Here is a 21,071-nt window from a genome sequence, read left to right on the forward strand (position 1 = left end):
TTTGTTTGTGATAAACTGAGAAGGAATCCGTTCCGCTACAAGATCAAAAAGAGCTTTATCCCACACAGATTTAGCGGTTTTCCAGATTATGCTTGTTTTGAACCTGTCAAAAAAACTCCTGCCCTTGATCATGTGAATTAGTTTGCTTCTGGCTGCTCTTTCCTGGCTGGATGTCTGTTCCATTAGAGCTCAAAGCCGTGCATTTCTCGGGAAGCAAGCGGACAGTTGGGAGCGCAGGGTTTTCCTGACCTGGATAGGATGGGGGACATTTCCCGCATGGCTCCTAGCTCTCGGGCGCTGCTGTTAGGCAAGAGCTCGCATTCATGTCCAAGGGATGGCGAGGAGGGGGAACTTTTCAGTCTAGTCACTTTGTCTTTCCACACGCCACACAAGACTGAAAGATGTTTTTTTTTCTCCCCTTGACAAATCGACACCTTGACTAACGGCTTTTCATCGTGTTTTCTTATCTCCTTCGTGGTCCCGTCCTGTCTCGCCGTCCCCAGCCCCCTTTTGCCTGTCTCCCTCTCCTAGCTGCCCTCCCGGGATGCGATGTCGCTCGCAGGCTGCGGCGGGGATCACGCGTGCGGCCAGCGTCGCGGAGGCCGCCCCTGAGCCCGGGAACCGAGGGGCACGACATGCCCGCGGCCGCGGCATGCCCTGCACCAGCAACGGCACCACCGGCACCCGCCGCACCGGCATCCGTCGCCGCTCCGTCTCCTGAGGCTTTGGGTACGTGGGACGGCGCTCCGCAGCCGCTAGGGGTCGCCATCGCGCCACGGCGCCCGCCGAGGCAGGGGAGCCGGGGTCGCTGCCGGTGCGCTGCCGCCTGGTACCGGCAGCTAGCACAGCTCTCGGGGCGGGGGGGAAGTGGCCGTATGCACTGTTTGTTATTTATATATATACACACACGATGTCTTGAGGTTTGAAAGAGGCTGGGGCTGCCTCATGTCTGCGGGCGCGCGAGTTCGTGTCTTTTTCCCGTTCCCCGTGCCACCCGTGCTGTTGCGGCGGAGGGAAGGGGTTCGGGCCCGCGGTGCAATGCCTTAGGAAGTACAAGCACCGCTTGGCAGTTACACGGTTTCTCAAGTGCTCGTCTCCTTGTCTGCCCCAAAGGAGGCAGTGACATGCCCCATGTTTCAGTAGCAAATGACTGTTAAGTGAGAATGGAGATCGGGCTGGCAGGATGAAAGGGGAGAGGCTGGTTGGGCAGCCCTGCCTGTGTCTTCTGCTTGATGCTTTGCAACAAGCTTGGCTTTATGTGGCACTGGGACCCCCTTCTTGCAGCTAGCAGCGTGCCAGTTATGGGCGTGGAAATTCCCCGGGGCACAGACACAGAGGGAGACCTTGCAGAGTCAGACCTGCTCTCACTCTTCTCCCTCCTTCAGCTAGTTCAGATCACTTCTATGGCTCATCTCTTTCCCGTCCTACTCTGTCTATATTCAGCCCCCTACAGAGATTCAGTGAAGACATGAAGTAAACCAATGCAGTGATGCTCATTTTTGGAACTCCCTCCCCTTCAACACCAGTGACAACTTAGTGTCTGAGATCAGCAGTTCTGAGATGCTCAAGTGAATGCCACATAAGAGGAGGGACAAGAATTAGAATAGAATATTGTGCTTCTGAATCTGTTCCAGGAATGCAGTAGACTGCTTGAGCAGCAGCTGTCTAGGAGAGAGCTTCAGAAATAAACCAGCATGGTCCCGGAATGCTGTGAGCTGTATGCTGTATATGGACTAGGGTTTCCAGCAGACTTCTGACTCACTCTGAGCTAAAGCACCTCTTCTGATAGACTGTGAATAAATTTTAGATAGATGCTTAGAGCAAAGGAAAATGTATTTCAGTGTGTTAACCTGTTTTAGGACAGCAAGCTTTTAAAGAGAAGGATAACGTCTTTTTTCTGATCATGTGCATTCTTTCGTTTGCCGTCCAGGAAGAATTTTAATGGATCTTTCCTTTGGACTTCTGCTACTCCTTTCTTACTTTCTTGCGGGAGACCAGCTGCAATACTGTCATTGGCAAGCCAACTTTTTGAGGGCATATAAGAGACTTGAACTGAAACTGAAGTGAAGGATGTATTATAAAAAGCTGCTGAAGTTTGCTTTGTGTCCAGCACCTTTCTGTTTAAAACCTTCACTGGACATATACAGTATGTGTTATTTTGCTCTCTGTTGTTTTTCTCATACACTTGATTGCTTTTACAGGGGATAAAGCTGGCAAAGATGAAGAAAATTGGCTGTGCTCTCCTAGTACTCCAAGCTCTTCTGGCACCTTTGGATCTTGTTTGTGGAGCAGAGAGAAGTTACCCCATTCTAAACATTGCAGTGATTCTGGGAAGGACCAAGTATATCACCGAGAGAGATATCAGAGCTCTCTGGACCAGGGAAATGTCAGCAGATCTGACTGTTGATGTCAATGTAGTGACCCTTCTGGTGAACCAGACTGACCCTAAAAGCATCATAACACATGTTTGTGACTTGATGTCAGGCACCAAGATCCATGGAGTGGTTTTTGGAGATGATACTGATCAGGAAGCTGTAGCTCAGATTTTGGATTTTATTTCATCTCAGACTTCTATTCCAATTCTTGGAATTCATGGCGGGGCCTCCATGATAATGGCAGATAAGGTAGGAAAACTTACTAAAAGTTTTTGCTAATCTAATATACTTCACCGTGCTGCTCTCTATTGTGAATAGTCACTAAAAGCAGTTCAGAAAGGATGCTTCTGGTAGTGTCTCTGTACTTAAAAAAAGAAAAACTTATATAGAACAGTGTCCTCATTGATAACTCATCAAATATTCTGAAACATTTCTGAGTTTGTGCTTGAAACTCAACTTTCTGTCCATTTGAAAAGCCGTCCTAAAAACAAAAAAGCTGTCTACTCTCCAGCACACTGGATGCTGGTCAGTTTAGAAATTTCACTACCAAATATGACATACAGCTGTCAAAACAACCTCAGAGTAGCAGAGCCATACAATGATTTTAGAGATAAGATGTAAATTATTAACAGGTATTCTAAGTGCTTATAGGAATTAACAAGCAATAGACCTGAATGTGTTTGAAGATGGCACTATAAACAGGATAATCATATGAACCTGGACTTTCGTTATCTGCTGCAGTTATAAGTGAAGTAGCCTCATAAACTTGAACTAGGTCTAGTACTCACTGTATTTATTAGGTTAAATTTTCGCTACCCAGATACTTCTAATTTCCTACTACAGTTCATGAAATTGTCTGTACTCTGGAGATAATGACAAATTGTTTTTGTGGGAAAACGTCTCTTTATGTAACCTGCTGTGAGACTGAGGAATGACAAAAGTGACTCATGTCTCCAGCTCATGTTTTTTTAACATTGTAACCAGTTTTTTTTCTTATGCAAATCCTTGTTGGCACCGCAGCATTGATCTTGTGAAGTGATCACTGCTGGTTCTGACACAGGTGCCTAGCACCGTGCACATGTGAGCTCTCTGGCATGGGCTGCTGCTCAGCCTCAAAGTCCAAAAAGACCTCCCACAGTGGTGTAAAAGAAGACAGCTGAAGAGGAATTTCAAGTGTAGGAAGTGATTTTACTGATTTCCTGGCACACAAGGCATTTCAATGTTAATTGTAACCTATTTCCTTGTATTTGTACTCTTTAGGATTTCTTATTCATCAATTATTATTTTTCTTCCTTCTAAGTATCTTTTGAATAGTACAAAGTTTCCCAAATCCATCTAAAAATTAAGTGGTCCAGATACATTGATTCATAACTTCATGGGGGAAGAAAAGGAAGCAGGAAATATGCGATGGTTAGCTACAGTGGAGGGAAATGGCTTTGAACTTTTGAAACTTTTTACCTCTAGGAAAGACTTTTTCCGCTGGAGACAGATCTCTTATCCTCTTGATATTTTGAATGGCCTTTCTTGAAAACTTTTGTCATACAAAAGGAGAATAGTCAGTGCTGAATTCTAGCACAGGTTCTTTTACAATGGCTTTGACATCTTGATTTGTATGGAAAGATCATTACAGTCAGTGCTACTATCTTAAACGCAATTGCAGTGACCAAGTTACAGTTATTTAGTGTGCTTTTAAAATGCTGTACTGATTTACCGATCTTCATCAAGCTGGCTTTATATATTTAGGAATTTTATCTGATAACATATTGCACTCAACTTTCTATGCCAGTATAAGGACATTTGAAGATCCCAGGCAGTGCTGAGTGATGAAACACTGGCAGGAATTCTTAGAGAATCAACTTCATGCTCAGTAGCAGATGCAGGATGTTACTGATCCAGATGTATATTTTTTTTTTCACTTTTATGTAGGACTATCAAGAAAGGGAAATAAATTGCATTTGTTGTCTCAGTAAGTTAATACTATTTCCACCATGTGATAATATTGTCTTTGCTGTATCACTGTGATTTTAGGGGTTGTCACAGTTTGTTAAAACATTTTTATGCTGGAACTTGGCTTCTAAGATTTCCACTTGGGAAATCAAAATTGTTCTTTTGTGTGTTAAGATGATCTAACTAGGATGTTTTCAGTAGCTTGAATGGGCTGAAGGAATTGTTTGTTCATGTAACTAAAATTGCCTTAATTTTTAACTTGGCTTTTGCAGTGTATGTTGTCTTGCAACTGGGTTTGGAACATCACAGTAATGAAAATTGCATGCCACTTAATTAGCCATTCATTTAGGAATGAATTCCTGGGAGTTGAAGGTGAGATTTACAGTGCTGTCATAAAGGCAGAGGACATGAGGTCTGAGGGAGGACTGCAAATGTCTGTCTTTCAAGTTAGAATTTTAGCTGAAACACATGAGTGTTGGTTAAATTGTCAAGCTGACTGGTGTTTAAAGTCTTTTGCTTTGTCTCATACATGGGGATGATTTGATATGCAAAAAGCTACTTGGTCCCCTCCTTTGTGGATGGCATTCCAATGAGGCCATTTCATCTATGTCCTTAATATTAGACTCTAATATATTGTTCTCCATCATGGCATTATGCTGGCATGTATACTTCAAAGAATATGTATACATGTCTGTGTGTGTAGTACCTGCTTGTCTGTAGTCCACCAAGCACATCTGACAGAAACAGCATAGCTGTTCAGTGAATTCTGTGCCAGGTGTTTGTTATATGATGCTGAACTGTCTTAGACATGGTTTCTTATTTCTGTGTTTTCAGTTTAGAGCATTAGAGATGAACTATACTGCTAAGTACTTCACTGGAGTGACTCAGAGTAGATAAGATCGCCATATTTTTATGGCGGATAGTTACTATGTTGATGAGAATCTCAAGTGAAGAGCCATCTCCTTAAAAAAAAGGAGAAAAGAAAAAAGTTGTTCTAGGTTTCTGAAGATCATATATGCCCACATTTGGGGTGTGCAGTGACTAATGCATGGCACACAGCTTCTGCAGTCCCAAGTCCCTGTTCAGTCTGCTGTGAACTGTTCTTAGTTTAGATTGCCTCTTCCATTGGCCCAGCTTCGTTAAAATTGTCTCTTCAGCTGGTGCAGGCAATGTGGCTTGATACACACTACAAAAACTGACAGGCACGTGAAGGTGGAAGTTTTCTCAACCTAGCCGAGCTGCCTTCACCTGACATCTGCTGTCAAAACCCTAGCAATAAACCAGTGTGGCACTTGAGGATGTATGGTGTGTACCTGATCCCTGTGCTCTGTCTTCAGCCAATTGTATCACCTGCTGTTGGCAGGATCTCACCTACCAATGAGCTAGTTTGGTTTTTGGTCCTCAGTTCTGCTGTAGACTTAAAACATTTGGATGTGGTATAGTCTACTGAAACAAGATGAGAATTGCCTGGGGCATCTGTGCCAACCTGCTGTGCATCAGCATCCCTTGGGGGATGCTGAAAACAGACTGACTGCCTATTCATCTTGTATCTGTTGGCATTTGAGAGATCTCAAACCAAACATAGGAACTGTTTCCTGACTTGAGCATTTGGTTCTAAACTGAGTTACATTTGTTTCACCACATGCTATGATTATAATGATAGTATTTGTGATACTTTTTGAAAACAGAACATCATGGCTAGTTTTGTGACAACCAAAATCGTGTCTTTCTAACTTCTCAGTAGAAATCTTTCTGAAAGAAGTAACTTATAAGTATTGTTGCAGAAATACTGGCAGTTATAATGCACAGCCAAACAGCATTAAAGGTGAGGCTAGTTTTCCAGAAGCCCTATTACAAAGTGTTGCTTCTCAAAAGAGTTCTGGCAATGTTGTGCAAAATAATTCTTTGCTGCTTTAAAAAACAAACAACAACAAAAAAAAACCACCAACCCTGAGTACTATTTATGGTTAATTTATCATTCTTTGTGATTCTTTCTGCTGCTAGAATTGGCAATAAACACTTTTAAGTGCTTAGTATAAAAACCTTTCCCACGTTCCATCTTCATCTTTTCCTTTTTTTACCCCCACCCTCCTCCAAAGCAGTAAACACAGAAGCATAGAGCAATTGAAGTTAGAAAGGATCACTGAAGGTTGTCTAACCCAGCCCAATAGGCTAATATCAAAGTCAGATCAGATTGTCTGGTCAATTTTTGAGTGTCTCCATGGATGTGGATGCCATGATCTCTTTGGGTTATCTGTTCCAGGGCTTAACCTTTCTCACTTGGCAAATATTTTCATCATATCTCATTAGAATTTCCTTCCATACTGTGGCCATAGGCTCTTGTTCTTTTGCTGTGAGTCTTTGAGTTCAGTTCTCTGTGTAGTTGTAGGCTGCAATTATACCTGCTCTTACCTGTCTCTTTTCTGAGGGAAAGAGTTCCTTCAGACTTTTCTTGTGGCTTCTGTACTCCAGCCCTTCGGACTCGCTCAGTTATATTGATAATGTGTATGGAGGAACACAAGCCTGGGCAGAGGGCTGCAGACGACCTCATGAGTCCCAAAGAGGGGATAATCCCTCCCTCCAAACAGCTGGCTGTGCTCTGCTGACATAGCCTGGTTAGCCTCTCTCACCGGAAGGGTGCACTGCTGGCTCATGTTCAACTCCCCTACCAGCCTCCCCACATCCTGTACTTCTGCTGGGATGTTTGAGACTTCTACGGGTGAATATGTAGGGACCGAAACTGCAGTTTTAGATCTTGATCGTTCTTTTGGTGGGTATTTTTCAAGTGTTGTACTGGAATACTTGCTGATGCTTGCATTACCTGTCATTTTCAGTTAATTATAGACATAGCTGGAATTGTGCTATTTGCCTTCATTCCTGAGATGCAAAATCCATTCCATGCTTGTGTAAACCAGAACTCTAAGACCAGCACACCCAGACTCCTGCCTCTGGTACTCAGAATTGACACTCCCTTATCCACATAGGCCTTTATATGCTGCTTTTAAGGTTCCTCTATACATCTTACAACTTCTTTGCCATGTTTTTTCATAGTGCAGAGATCATATAAAAATGAAAAAGGTAAACCAGTTCATGTTTGTATGATGTGTAAAATCTGCTTCAGTTCCTGTTCTTTGGAAACTGTTGTGATGGATGGAGGGTGTTTGGTTTGTTTTCTATTACAAAGTCTTGCCTGGAGATCATATTTCATGGAGCTTTGTCACCAGCTTGTATGCCTTTCATATATGTTATGTAGATTTCTGTCCAGCCCATTTAGTCTTGTAAAACCGGTCCTTTATTTTTACAGAAGATCTTCAGTTACACAACTTCTCATTCCTACCTTAACTGGTAACTGATATCAGCATGTGTGGTTACCTGTATTCCTGAGCATGACATGAACTATGGCTTTGGTTTGTAATGTGATATATTAGAAGATGAAAAGGTGGTCTAATAAATGCTTTAGAGCAAAATGACCTGTATTCATGTAACTGGTGTTTCAGGTGTAGATATGGTAGCTTGCACTATTCCATTGCGCACAATACTTGCAGTTTCTGCCTCTTAAAGATGCAGTTTAATTTGACTTTCCTTCTAGCTGCATCAATGCTACTTCACAAGTGTAACTTTCAGATAGTGTCATTTTTATTTTGAACTGCAACCAAAATGTATTGTTGACCCCCTCTTACAGATCTGTTTACTGGATGGTATCCATAAAAGTCAACCTATGTATTATTTAAAAGATGAAGTTGACTTGCACATATATAATGACTGCTAGAACTAAGATCATACTCTGCAGTCCTACCTTTTAGGCACACCTGCCATAATCACTGTTATTAAGTGATTGAAAACAATCTGCCTTACTGAGGTGAACAAAGTGTGCTTTTCTTTGACAGGAGCCAGTGCTCTGGGGGTGTGAGGTGGTTGTGATACAGCCTGCTGCTTTATGTGGCTATTTGTGTAGTCATTGCTATGAGAAAGCAAAGCTCTAGCAGTGAGCTGCAGCCATCGCTGCTTTGAGTTGTCTCAACTTGGAGAAGCAGTATGTTAATGAAGTGAGCCTCCTTGTTCACTCTCCCCCACTCTCTTTACTAAAGGATTTTCCTAGCTATTTCTGAGATGATTATTCCTCATTCTTTTGTCCACATGAGTTTCCATCTTAATTTGGTAAAAGAAAGCATGGAGAATTTTCTGGAATACAGTGAGAGTAGACTTGACCTTTTCACTGTAGTGGAATTGTAGCAAGGGATATTTGATTCATTTTCCTAAGTAGAAATGAGACAGTTTTGACAAGATTGGGAATTTCTGTAACTAATAAATAGATTGTAGGAAAAAGCAATTTTCTAAAGTTTACTTATTTTTTATGTAGCTCAGGCATGGCTAAGTTCCTGTATTTTTGGCTTGCCTGAATTAACACAGTTGCATTTGAGCCTGCAGTGCAGGGTGGGATTCCATTAACCAGTCTTATTTAGGATAGAGGTGTACTGGCTTTACTTGGATGTAGTCATTTGCAGTAAGAGCAATACACTTTGTTCTCAAAGGTACCGTTTGCTTTCTCTTTAAACTGTCTGTTCTTGCAGTTCTTGAAAACAGAAATCCATAAGTGTCTTTGTTTTGAGCAGTAACATTTTAAAACTGCGTGTAACTTGCTTGTAGACGATCCATGCAATCTTTCCAAACTATTGCCCATCTATAGGTCATTACAAAACCCAGCGGTCTTCTGAGCTATAAAAGTAGTTAACTAAACCTTCAGCATGATTCTATCCTTGCAAACATTCCTGGTGGCACCCAAAGTTTTGTTTGGGTTGTTTTTTGTGTTTTGTTTTTTTTTTCCTCTAGAACATTTTCACATATAAAATCCCAAATTATTTCCTTTCAGGTACCAAATACTAATAGGCTATTATAAAGCACATATGACATTTCTGGTAATCAGAATACATCCAGACAATGTACCTGAAATTATTCATCCTAATAACATTATGCAGTGAACAGAACAGAAGGGCTTTGATACCATGTCAAACATGCTTTTCAGGTTTTATCTGTTAAATTATTTTAAGTGGTTATTAGGTTACTTGAATAAGCAGATTGTGTTTTAAGTGTCACTAATTTGAACTAAAAATTTAATTTGAAGAATTTCTTTATCGTTTTGGCCCTGCTTGGAAGATATCTGTGCCTACATCAGTGATGGCACAAAGAGTTTTATGTAGATGAACAGAGAAACTTTGCAGTCCTCAACTGGTTTTATTTGGTAGACATTTGTGGTCATTTGGGCCAGCTTTTCTCTTTTCTCCTCCTGTTCCCTCCTCCCCCTTCCTCTTCCTCATCTGCCTCACTTCATTCCTGGAGCTATGGAGTTGTGTGGATTTTACTTAGAGCGCCCAGCCTGGATTGTCTCCACACCATCTGTCACCATATTGTTTGTTTAAATCCTTGAGATATTTTCTTCTGTACTTCACTGAAATAAATAAAACTGTAGCAGCATCATTGGCTATTTATGTTAGATTTAGACTTCATGTCCTTAGAAGAAAAACTGTGCTTGCAGTGGAGGTGCATAAACTAGATGCTGGATGTAAAAACAGTCACGGTTTCATTCTTAGTGCAGAGCTCCAGTTTTGCTGTATGTCCATGTTCCAACTAAGGGCCCTTCTGGCTTCTCAAGATGGAGACCTGGCTGGGGGGTCTCGTAGCCCCAGAGAAGCAGTACTGCTCATGGATTATGCTTGTTTCTAGGAAAAGGTTTTGTGTTCCTGTGTAAATGCATAGTATCTAGCATTTCTTTCTGGGGATGTGCTCTCAGCAAAGCGCTGCTGGAAGGCCCACAGTGACAGACAGGGGCCAGAAGGTCAGTATCTTCCTCCTGAGTCTTGATATATTGAGTCAGGAAAAAACTGAGACTCGTAAGCTCTGTGTGAATACAGAAACATTAAATAAGATTGTTCAGAAGTGAGAGTATTTTGCAGCATTTTAAGCTCTGTAGAATCATAGTGTAAAAACCAAACAGCCAACAGGAAAACTGATTTATTCTGATATGCAGATGTGATATTGCAGATGGAGGTTACTTGGTGTCTAGCAGCTGTAAGTTTGTGGCGTCCACATCTTGCCTTTCCAGGCAGTGATTTCCCTTCTACTTGCCATATACATGAAGCTTAGGTGATCAAAAAGCCTCAGTGTTTTGAAGGAGGAGGTCTCAGGTATGCGAGTTCTCCCTTACTTAGGGAAGAGCAAAATTCCTCTTTTGAAAAGTCTGTGCTTCCTGAGACGTGGCTGTGAGGGGTCCATTGCTGCTTATGGGGTTTGTCTGAGGGGTACAGAGGGTCCCAGATTCAATTTTGCGATCGATCTAAACCTCTGGGAAAAGCAGTATTTTCTAGTACAAATTTGTGGCTAAGGTTTTGTTTAAATGTTGGCTTTTTAAGGCTCTGCATGCAGATTGAAGAAATCATTCGTGTTACCATAAATGCTTGTTTTTCCTCTTTTGTTTTGTTTTGTTTTTTTTTGACAGTAGTGGCTTCTGTGGTTCCCCCCCCCCAACTTTTAGTTCGAGATTTCTGCCTGTAATTCTGTTGATACAAAGTTTTACCTGTTTGTGCTGACCAGCTTGCTTCTCCACATGACAACAATGAACGACAGAACTGCTTTGTTTTCACTACATTAATTTTTGTGTCTAGTGGAAGCACACTGCCTATGCAGAACCATCATGAAAGAGGAAAGAGCAGGGAGCTTATAGCCTTCCAGCTCTATACAATTTACAATACAATTAGCAATGACAGTTATAATTGAATAAACAGAAAATAGAATTAAGTTAATGTGTTTTAAGTGCGTGACATTCCTGCAATGAACCGGTTGCTTTAGGAGTTACAGAAACACATAATTACCAGACAAATTACATGTTACTTTTTGTGTGAAGCTCATTAAGAGTTCTGGGTAAACTGTGTTGGCAGAAGCATCAGAGCTCTATGAATTACCTTACTGGGATGAGATAAGGTTTTTAAGTTCATCATGAGAAAATACATGCAAAAATTCTGGAGAGAGTGTTCTAGTCAAGTGCAGTTGAGGATGGTCTGGTTTGATTTAAATTGTCTCTCTAGTTAGTAAGCTAGCACTGTCCTTTGTTTCATTTTGATCTGTCTGCATTTTAAGAATTTTATGGAAAAAGGCTGAAATTGTGGAATCTGGTTTCTAGAGAAAGTTTTTGTGGATGACTCCACTGCAAAAGATTAAGCTCCGTCACTACTGTGTAATAGCAAACTGATAAACGGGTTATAAAATGAAACTTTAGGGCTTTTTTCTTCTTGCTCTCATGCTGTGGTGTGTGCTGTGTGTGTGTGGTGGGCTTTTTTCCTCCATATGCAAATTTCTTTGCACCAAACAGCTGTTTCCAGGAACCCTCCTGTTATGCTCTATTCACTTGCATCCCATCTATTTGCTATTCTGCTTTTACTCTAGTGTCAGTTTAGGGTGGTGGGTTTCTTTCCTATTTATTGCCTTCACTTCTAGCAGTAGCAAGGTTAGCTAGGAGACACTAAACCTCTCAGCTTAAAATTATGCATCTCTTAATGTTAGGGCTACTGGGACTCTTTTAAGTGTATGGCCTGAACACAGATGATAGTTGTGCTAAAATAAGATTAATTGGAGCAAACAAAAAATGCCTGGAATTAGAAGGAGAAAGCAAGAGCTGTTGTGACTTTTTAAGTCAAACCTGTTTATATTTAATAAGTGGAAAACAGGGAAAGGATGAGAAGTTAAAACAGGTGAGCTAGGGTAATGTTACTTGGACTTGATGATCTTGAAGGTCTTTGTCAACCTGGTTGGTTCTGTGATTCTGTAGTGGAAAGCTGACGTGGTTATCAGCCAGTAATAAAAAACTGATGATGGAAGTGTCTTACTTGTGAAGAAGGAAACGTAAGAAAACCAAAATGTTTCCATCTTTGTATTTCTCCAGAGTTCTTCGCCTTGGTGTTTTGGGCAGTTCTTCTCATCCGAGTGATTCCTTCTCCATTCACTGGTTTTACACGCTGATAGGGCTGCATTTGTTTTTCCTGGTATGATGTAGGCAGTCCTGGCTGTAGTTAAGTGTCTGGAAACTGAGGTATTGGAGTCTGCAGCCTTCTCTTCTAATGTCATTTAGATTTGCCATGCAACTTTTACTTTCTTTCCTTTAGGACAACCTCTAGGACAGACAGAGTCAGTCTACAGCTTTTCTAAATATGTAATCCTCCCTTTATTTTGCTATGTACTTGACTGCACCATGTCCAGCATGGATGTCCTTCAATGTAAACATCCATTTTAACAGAAAATGGACATATTGTAAAATAATTCTGTGATTTGTAGTAATACATATCTTTTATCTATTACTCTGTTCAGGTGCTTTATGGGAGTGTCCACTGCTTTATGTTTTAGGAACTGGTATTTGAAAATATATTTATGATTTGCTTTTATAATTTATTTTCAATTCAATTAATTTGAATTTCAGATTTCTCATTAGGGGCTTCAGAAGTTGGGGACAGGGCAGACTGATAATTACAATATATGAGAAGAAACTGCTTTTCAGTGTTAGGTGGCTCACTGATTCTGCAGTCTCTTCTGTACATGAATGTCTTTTGCTTTAAAATGTTATTCTGAGACTGATGTTTACTGGCACTTACTTGACTTGACTCAGACTTAAGGCACAGAACACATCAGACTCAAGGAGTATTCTGCTTAGAAGAGCAACACCTAGTTACATGAATGGTTTGGTAGGTTAAATAATGTAGTGCTACTTGGGGCACTCACTTTCAAATGACTGACTGAACTGCTGGTGTAAAATCTTGTTGACATGCTGTATGGTTTTAATTAAACCTAATATTCTATTTAAACTTCATTTTGGTAATTAGATTTTAGTCTTTCCAGGTCACCTCAAGGTTTTAGTTGTATGCTGACCCAATTAAACTCTATTGTTAAACCAGCTTTTGCGATTCAATTCAGATGGTGATACATTTCTTTCTTTCCTTCATTCTAGTGCTGTATTAGGAAAAAAAACCCCAAATTCTCCCTCACTTAGCTTCTTTTTAAAATAACGTATGTACAGTAAGTCTGACTCCCTATTGAGCTGGTTTAATCATTTGTTTTTCCATCTGCAGAGAGCTAGTTCCCACAGTAACTTCAAAGAGCCTTGCCTGAGTAAAAGCTTCCAGCTTTAGAGCAACAAAGATTACGGAAATATGCTTATGCAATAGCTTCAAACCTCTGGCTATCTTGGCATGGAGGCTACAGCTGAATATTTGCCTCTTATTCTGTTACTCTAGACCTTAAATGTTTGTAACAGAAAGTTTTGCTGCCACTTTTCTTTTGCCCCCTGGCAGTGACTGCAGTGTGATGTGTTACCTAAGTGCACAGACATGGCATTTGTAGGCTCAAGGGGAGCACTGGCTTTCTGGGTCTTGAGGTGATCTCATATGTAACTTCATCACAGACTTGACATAAATTGTTCATAGATAAGTCTGGAGACTTGCAGCAGCAAACAGAAACTGTATTTGTTATATTTTCAGTTTAATCCAGCCTGATTTGTGCAGGCTTTAATCAAATGATGAAGAAGATTCAAGTGAAATTGCTCCTAGGAGAGTGGTATCTTCCCTTCTCTATTTAAAAAAATTCTGTGTTGACATGTGTAATCTCTCAGCTTGCTAAAAATAAAAACAATCCCCTGCCAAATACAGATAAATAGATAGCAGATAAATATTTTACATCTAATGGGCATGTCATGTTTTTGAGCATAGTAGCAAATATAAAGTAGTTAAAATTGCCACTAGGGTCTTAATGAGAATCAGCTTCACACAACTGCAACCTAAGTAATTGTCTTTATTTCTGTTGTCTTCCTAACTGGAGGCTGTGCCTTATTCATGGCATCCCAGTTAAACAGCTGTCATTATCAGTTTGAGGAAATTCTGATTTTCTTTTTTTTTCTTTTAACCACCCCCCACCCCCCCCTTTTTTTTTTTTTTTGACAAGGCTTCTGTCTGAAGTGGTGTGTCTGGGATTGGTTCCAAATTAATTTCCTGTAGAGAAAAGGTCTATCAGTTTGGTCTCAGTACTATGACTCTTCTGGATTATGATATCTGTCAGTAGAAGTGCACTGCTTTGATTTTTAACTGAAGCTATTTCGGATCTTAATTTTTGGCATACTTGAATCCTTACCACAAGCAAATCTAATTCTGGCATACTATTTCAATTGCACAGACTTTCATTTTTGACTAAGGATTGGAAGGATTAACCTAGATTTTAGCAGTTCTCTCCATGACCGGGTGGATAGGATTTAAATCCCTGTGCTGCTCATTGTGGCTGCTTATTCCAGGTTTTGAATCTTAGTTATGTCTGTTGACCAGGACTGGAAATCTTCTGAGAGTAAGAGTGCAGCTAAAGGACAGCTTGCTGAATTCACTGCATTGTATTTCAGTAAAAAAAAACAAACCAACAACAACCCCCCACATTGACAGTTTACAGGACCACAATATATGGTTTAGCATATCCTAATTTGAAGCATTAATAAATGTATCAGCTTTAACATATTGTAAAAATAGATATTTTGTGAAGAATCCAAGGGATAAAGCAACAATAGCAGTAAATTTAACGTGATCAAATTGTAACATCTTGCTGAGAAGTAATTGCATGCAGTAAACGTTTCTGGAGCAGAAGCTGCCAGGGTATTCCTGTAACAGAGGCAGTTTCACTCCACTCTGCAGGAAATGGAGGAACTTCTGGAGTATTGTCTGCAAGGAGTCTCCCACATTCTAAAAACCCCCCGGCTGAGCTTGTTGTTTGGCTTAGAAATCAGTCATATCAGTGACTAGAGAATGGAAAATCCTACCTGCAGAAGACGAAGGAAATTGGTTTTATCTACTGAAAATGAGCGTGAGAGGGGAATGTGGTAGCTGGACACAGGATGAAGACAAGCTGATTACACTACATGTAATCAGTTGATAGGAAATCTGGAGCTAAGGTGGGCATCATTTGGGTAAAAATTGGAAGTAGCGAACAGTATTTAGAAGATAAAGCTAAGAAGTTCAGGAATGGCAAGAAGCCAAGCTAGTGTTCTATTGGAAACTACTCAGTGAATGAAGAAAGGAGAACCTGCAGCAGGAAGCTCTTTCTAATACTACATACTTCTTCACCCTTACCAAAAAAAACCCAACTTTTATAAAGAAACCCATACAATGCCATAAGAAGATTGTCTCCAGACCTAGCTAGGCTTATCTAAACGCTAGATTTGATGGTGGTGAAGCAGAATGAGTAGAATCCTGATGTACACTTGATCAGAAAGTCAAGGACTGTAGGCCTGTGCTTATCAGCCTTGGGAAGACAAATTTACCTTGGTGTCTTTGTAGGAATGTAGTAAATTCTATTCTAGGGATTTGTAAAGCCTCAGCTCCTAGGGAAGTATGTACTTTTTATTTCTTGAGGAAATGTTAATTTTACCTTTTCATTGTAAGTGGAAGAATTTATGATTCTTCTTTTGGTATTTCTGCTTTTTTGTATTTTATTCTCATGCGCTTCAAGCAGCAGCTGAACTCTCAAGAGAGATGTGATGAAGACACTCTCAACTTTGAAAAAAACTGCACTCTTTCCCACATGTCATCCTGTTTTATTAAGGGAAAAAGAGCATCTGCAAAAGAGAGCTGCATGGTTGGAAGGTTGCAATGTTCATAATGATTAAAGCTTTGTGAGTTTTGTGGTCTAATCTGACCATAATGTGCATATGATTTTACATTACATACATCTATGGGCAGTCTGGGTTGCAGTTGCAGCTGGACACCCAAAATACTTCACTTTTTAATGGCTGTGCTGGACGTTCATTGCCACTCTGTGGATTGAAGACAGAAGTGGGACAAGCAGGAAAAAGTCCGATGCTTTGCTTGAAGGCAGTGTGTACATAATTATTTAAAAATCAGATTCCCCATTGTGTTTTCTCCTGATAGCTGACTGGATTTTCTTTCTTTGAAAACCAAGCTGTTACCAACGTGTCTGCATGAATATGCTCCACAGGATGCTTTTAATTCTACTCTCTTTGGTTTCTGTGTTACATAGACCCTTAGAATCCAGTCACAAACTGCTTACATTTTTCATATTCTTGCAGATGACTAGATTTATCACATTTGCCACTCATATCCAGTTGCTTCTGCCCATTACCAGTTACTGTGGTAATTTATTTCAAAGGTCTTAAGTTAATGACCTCTGAAAAACAAGGGAAAATTTAAAACTTCTTAAAGCTCAAATGTTTTTAGGTTCATGTTTGTGGTGGCATTTCTGTCTCTGAATAAGGATTTTGGGACCAGCCATGTGCATTTGGTGCTGAAAAGTGTCTTGCTGCATGTACTTTCATTCAGGAGTTTGCTTCATAGAGAAAATCCATTAGTTCTTTTTTTTGTGCTGTGCAGAAAGGGTTTCTAGTGAGTGCTCTTCCTCTCTCTATGCTGTCACTGTGTTGTGGACCTACTTTTGCTGCAGATACAAGGAGAGCTTTTGAAAGGTATTTTAAGTTTAAGTTGTCTTTTACATTCCTTTGCTCCTTTGCTGCATCTGATCTAGTTTGACTGGCACACAGACACCCTCAGGGCCTCAACAGAGTTGCCTATAGTCTGCCTCTGCTAAAAGTGAGAGTTGGCCGCCTGCCTCAGTTTCGTTGGAAGTGGCTTGGGATGGCAGCTGTGCTTTGTGTGCTATTTTGGACAGAAAATGTGCAGAATTCACCACGTGCTTTTTCCAAAGCAGAGATCAACATACTGCAAAGAGACCAAACAGTAAGAAACATCTTGCAAGTCAGCAAATGAACAGTCTGCTCTCTTTTGTTCAGTGGCACTTCTGGAAAACCAAATTTTTTGAAAGTGCATTTGGTAGTTTCTAATGGTAGTCAAAATAAAACACACACTCAAAGTTGGACCATGATTTTCAGACTTGACTGTTCCTGGACTAAGCATTCACCTTTACAGCACGTAAGTGCCTGCACAGGCATGTGGGAGAAGTTGTAATCTCTGGAGGTCTTAATAGCAGTGCAAGGGCAGATATTAGTGCATATATACTAATGTTCAAATGTGTGTACATATTAGTGTGTATGTACTATGTATATAGCATGTGTATAAGTATATAGTGTGTGTATATGTATGTATATTAGTGTCTGTATACTATGTTCAAATGCAAAGCTGTTGCGTTTGAACAGTTGCTACATGAGTTGTCTTCTGTGATGTCATCTTCTCTCAATGTATTTATTTCCTGTTGCTTTTCTCTAAGAGGTAACTAGTCCTGGTAACTGATGAATGTGCTCCAAGAGTGGTGCTACTAAAGAAGAGATGTTTCTGTAAAGATGGAGAAATTCAAAAGGTTGTGGATGTAATTCCTAGAGATGGTGATGTAAGTCAAGTTCCTCTGCTCATGCTGGTACCAAGAACCTTCAGTTCAGGCTGGCATTTTGAGGGATGGTAAATTTACCTTCTGTCTTTGGGAATTGCTGCAATTGTTACTTCATTTTTGTTTCAGACTTGAACTGTTGAACAGTACTGCAACAGTAGCTTCCTGTATGTGTTCTCTGCTCATAGACAATTTTTGTTTGCATTTGAAATATATTAGAGTTGAAGTAGTACATGTTATCAGACACAGATCTGGAACAAGTGACTAGCCAGAGCATTATGACAGAATGAAGAAAAGAATCCTATACTGTTGGAAAAGTAGTTTATATCAATTGCATGATCTTAAGTCTTTCTGGAAGACAGAAGATCAATAACCCAACGTACTTTCCTACTCTGGCACTTATTGTTCTAACTTTCCCATGTTCTCCAAGTGAGCTCAAAGAGCACAGGCTATTATTGACCCTACCAGATATACACAAAGCTGTGGTTTTTTCCGCTGGCATTTAGAATACCTGCCATGTTGATTAAAATCCTGATCTTTGCAAACTGCATTGATGAAGTTTTGAGTGATGAACTAAAAACCATCTACTGCTGCGTTTTGATTTAACTCCGTCTGGCACCTCAGCCACACAGAGCCACTTCTCTGGTGGGATGGGGGAGAGAATTGGAAGATTAGAAGTGAATAAACTCAAGGTTGAGATAAAGACAGGTTAATAAGTAAAGCAAAAGTGTGTTCAGGCAAAGCAGAACGAGGGATTAATTTGCTACTTTGGCCATCTCAAAGACAGGGCTTTGGCATGTGTAGTGGTTCCATCACGCTGAACATCCCTCCCCCTTGCCACCTCCTTTTTCCCCCTGGCTTTATATGCTGAGACCATATGTCACAATGGTCTGGAATATGCCTTTGGTCAGTCAGGGTCAACTGTCCCATCTATGTCCCCTCCCAACTTACGTATCTTTACTCACTGGTGGAGAGGTGTGAGGAGCAGCCCTGCTCAGCAACAACAAAGCCATGCCTGATTAACAACACACTTTCCAAACACAAATCTAAACCCTAGCCCCTTAGCAGCTACAATGAAGAAAACTGACTACCCCAGCCAAAAGCAGCACATACTGCAAAACCAGCATCAGGTAGATAAGCTGGCAATTCCAGCTAAGAAAAGGATACTGGGTCTGAATATTAGTTTTGCATTACCAGATATTCCCAGTAGGCACCCAATCCACAAACTGATCCAGTAACCTGAGTTTTGTGTCTGAGAAATCAGTATGACAACAAGGAGCTGGAAAATAATGTATGAATAATGAGAGGCTCCCCTTCTCTGATGCTTGATTGGGCCTTTCACTGTGGACAACAAAGCTCTTGATTACTGGAAAAGCCAGAGCAACAACCCAAGCTCCTGTTTATTTCTTCTTAGGTTAACTTAGCGTTTCCTCAGTTGCATGTGGTTTGACAAGAAAGTGGGAAAACTTTTTTCATTTTTCTTCCTCCATCGAGGTCCACTTTTCTAGGGTAAATCCTCTGTGTCATATCATCATAGAACAGCAAACCACTGCTTCCCAAAGTTCCTACACAGGAATCTCAACTGATCCCTCCTATTTGTATGCTCACGGCAGGCAATTTAGGGTGTTACAAAAGCTTGTTCTTGTCTGGAACACCCTTGAAGTGGTAGTTACAATCAACTGTGCTCTTGGAATCGGAATTCCCTTCCCCCCCTCCTTTTTTAAGAAAGGAGAACGGTGGTCTGTTTAAAGGTTACTGGTAGCTCGCCTCCTTCAAATGGTGAATAATATCAGGATCCCCTTCTTGGCATACACTGCTGAGCTATTTTCAGGAAAGTGCAAGTAAAAGCTATAATTCCCCCTGGCACATCAGGGGTGTAATGGAGGTGTCTGGCAGCATTTCAGTAAAACAATTAGGCTTAGTGAAAAGCATTGTCTCTTGGCGTGACTGTCAGTCAAAGTATAAATAGAGGATGAGAACGCACTACCCAGCCTTGGAAGCTCTTAAACAGCAAGTTTCAAGCCCTTTTACCCCAACACTTTTGGATTTGTAGTTTATCTGTTGGCAAGCAGGATTAAACGCATTTGGAGATTAGCTGCCATGTACACTCTGGGATGGGGTAGAACTTCAGGTATTTAGTTGTTTGCAATTTGTGTGTGTCAAGAGGAGGAAGCTGGGATGTGGCTAAATCTCTGGAAAAACACCCAGAGTGATTCTGCATTCGGTTTTGGGCTCTCCAGTTTAAGAGGGACAGGGATCTGCTTGAGAGAGTCCCAACAGAGGGTGAGGAGGATGATTAGGAGACAGGAACGCTGCCTTAGGAGAGGCTGAGGAACCTGGGGCTTTTCAGTCTGGAGAAGACAAGACTGAGAGAGGATCTAATAAATGTTTATAAATATCTGAGGGCTGGGTCTCAGGAGGGAGGGATGACACAGGCTCTTCTTGCTTGCTCTCTGTGATAGGACAAGGAGCAATGGATATAAGCTGCAGCACAGGAGGTGAGGTTCTATCTCAACATAAGGGAAAACTTCTTTACTGTAAGGATCACAGAGGACTGGAACAGGCTCCCCAGAGAGGCTGTGGAGTCTCCTCTGAAAACCTTCAAGGCCTGTCTGGATGCGTTCCTCTCTGACTTGAGCTAGATTGTATGGTCCTGCTCTGGCAGAGGGATTGGACTTGATCTCTTTTGGGTCCTTCCTAACCCGTAGCATCCTACAATCATTAAAAATAAGTTATATGGACAGATCTAAAGCACTAGACTCTATTTGTCTTGGGCTTTGCATGTGCATGATAGCATGGTGCTGCTGCTTTGTGTAAATGGGAAAAAACAGAAGCACTTGACATTTGTATATCCATGGCTCACTGCAGGGGAGGTTGCAAGAGTTAAGACAGACACAAACGGGTGCCTTGAATAGCAACAGCCTGGAACAAATTCAGAATTGTTTTGTTTCAGAGTTTTTATAATAAAGCTCTTCTGTAAGCATAGTGAAATTTACTTTCTTTACCTTTCTTTATCTGGTGGTCCAGACTGGTGATGTATCAAAAGTCCCTGTTACAGTGACATTAATGGTGACAATTCTTCAGAGCGATTGCCATGTTTTAAGAGAGAGCACAGGCAGGGCTGGTTTACATGGAATGTGCCTTGAGGGCCCAGTTGTTTACAAGTTGCTGCTTTGTACCTGGGATGAGTATCTTGAAGTCTGCTATGTTTCATTGTTTATTTATTTTTAAAACGTGGCAAAAAAGGTGGGGATTATCATATTGCTAATTTAACTTGAAAACTATATTGTATGAGGTCATCCTGCTCTTGTATTGTGTGTGGGAGATAGCTTTTCAGATAGGATGTATGGAACAGGGTATGAAAAAGTGGGATGACTTTCT

The 21,071-nt window shown here is 40.8% G+C and overlaps 1 protein-coding gene across 6 annotated transcripts in view; it reads left to right on the forward strand.

The window, feature by feature from the left end:
- GRIN2A (glutamate ionotropic receptor NMDA type subunit 2A) overlaps nt 1-21,071 on the forward strand; it is a 228,794-nt gene that overhangs the window by 37,219 nt on the left and 170,504 nt on the right. For 5 of the 6 annotated variants that reach the window (XR_010304479.1, XM_064153020.1, XM_064153022.1 and 2 more), the window contains exons 2-3: nt 504-729; nt 2,202-2,624. Coding sequence is in view for 5 of the 6 variants with exons in the window: in XM_064153020.1 (XP_064009090.1) it covers nt 2,220-2,624 (405 nt within the window). In the remaining variant the exon portion in view is untranslated. The remainder of the gene's footprint in view (nt 1-503; nt 730-2,201; nt 2,625-21,071) is intronic. The other variant, XM_064153024.1, reaches the window with a different exon arrangement.

Source organism: Pogoniulus pusillus, chromosome 13, assembly GCF_015220805.1.
Source record: "Pogoniulus pusillus isolate bPogPus1 chromosome 13, bPogPus1.pri, whole genome shotgun sequence".
NCBI lineage: Eukaryota > Metazoa > Chordata > Aves > Piciformes > Lybiidae > Pogoniulus > Pogoniulus pusillus.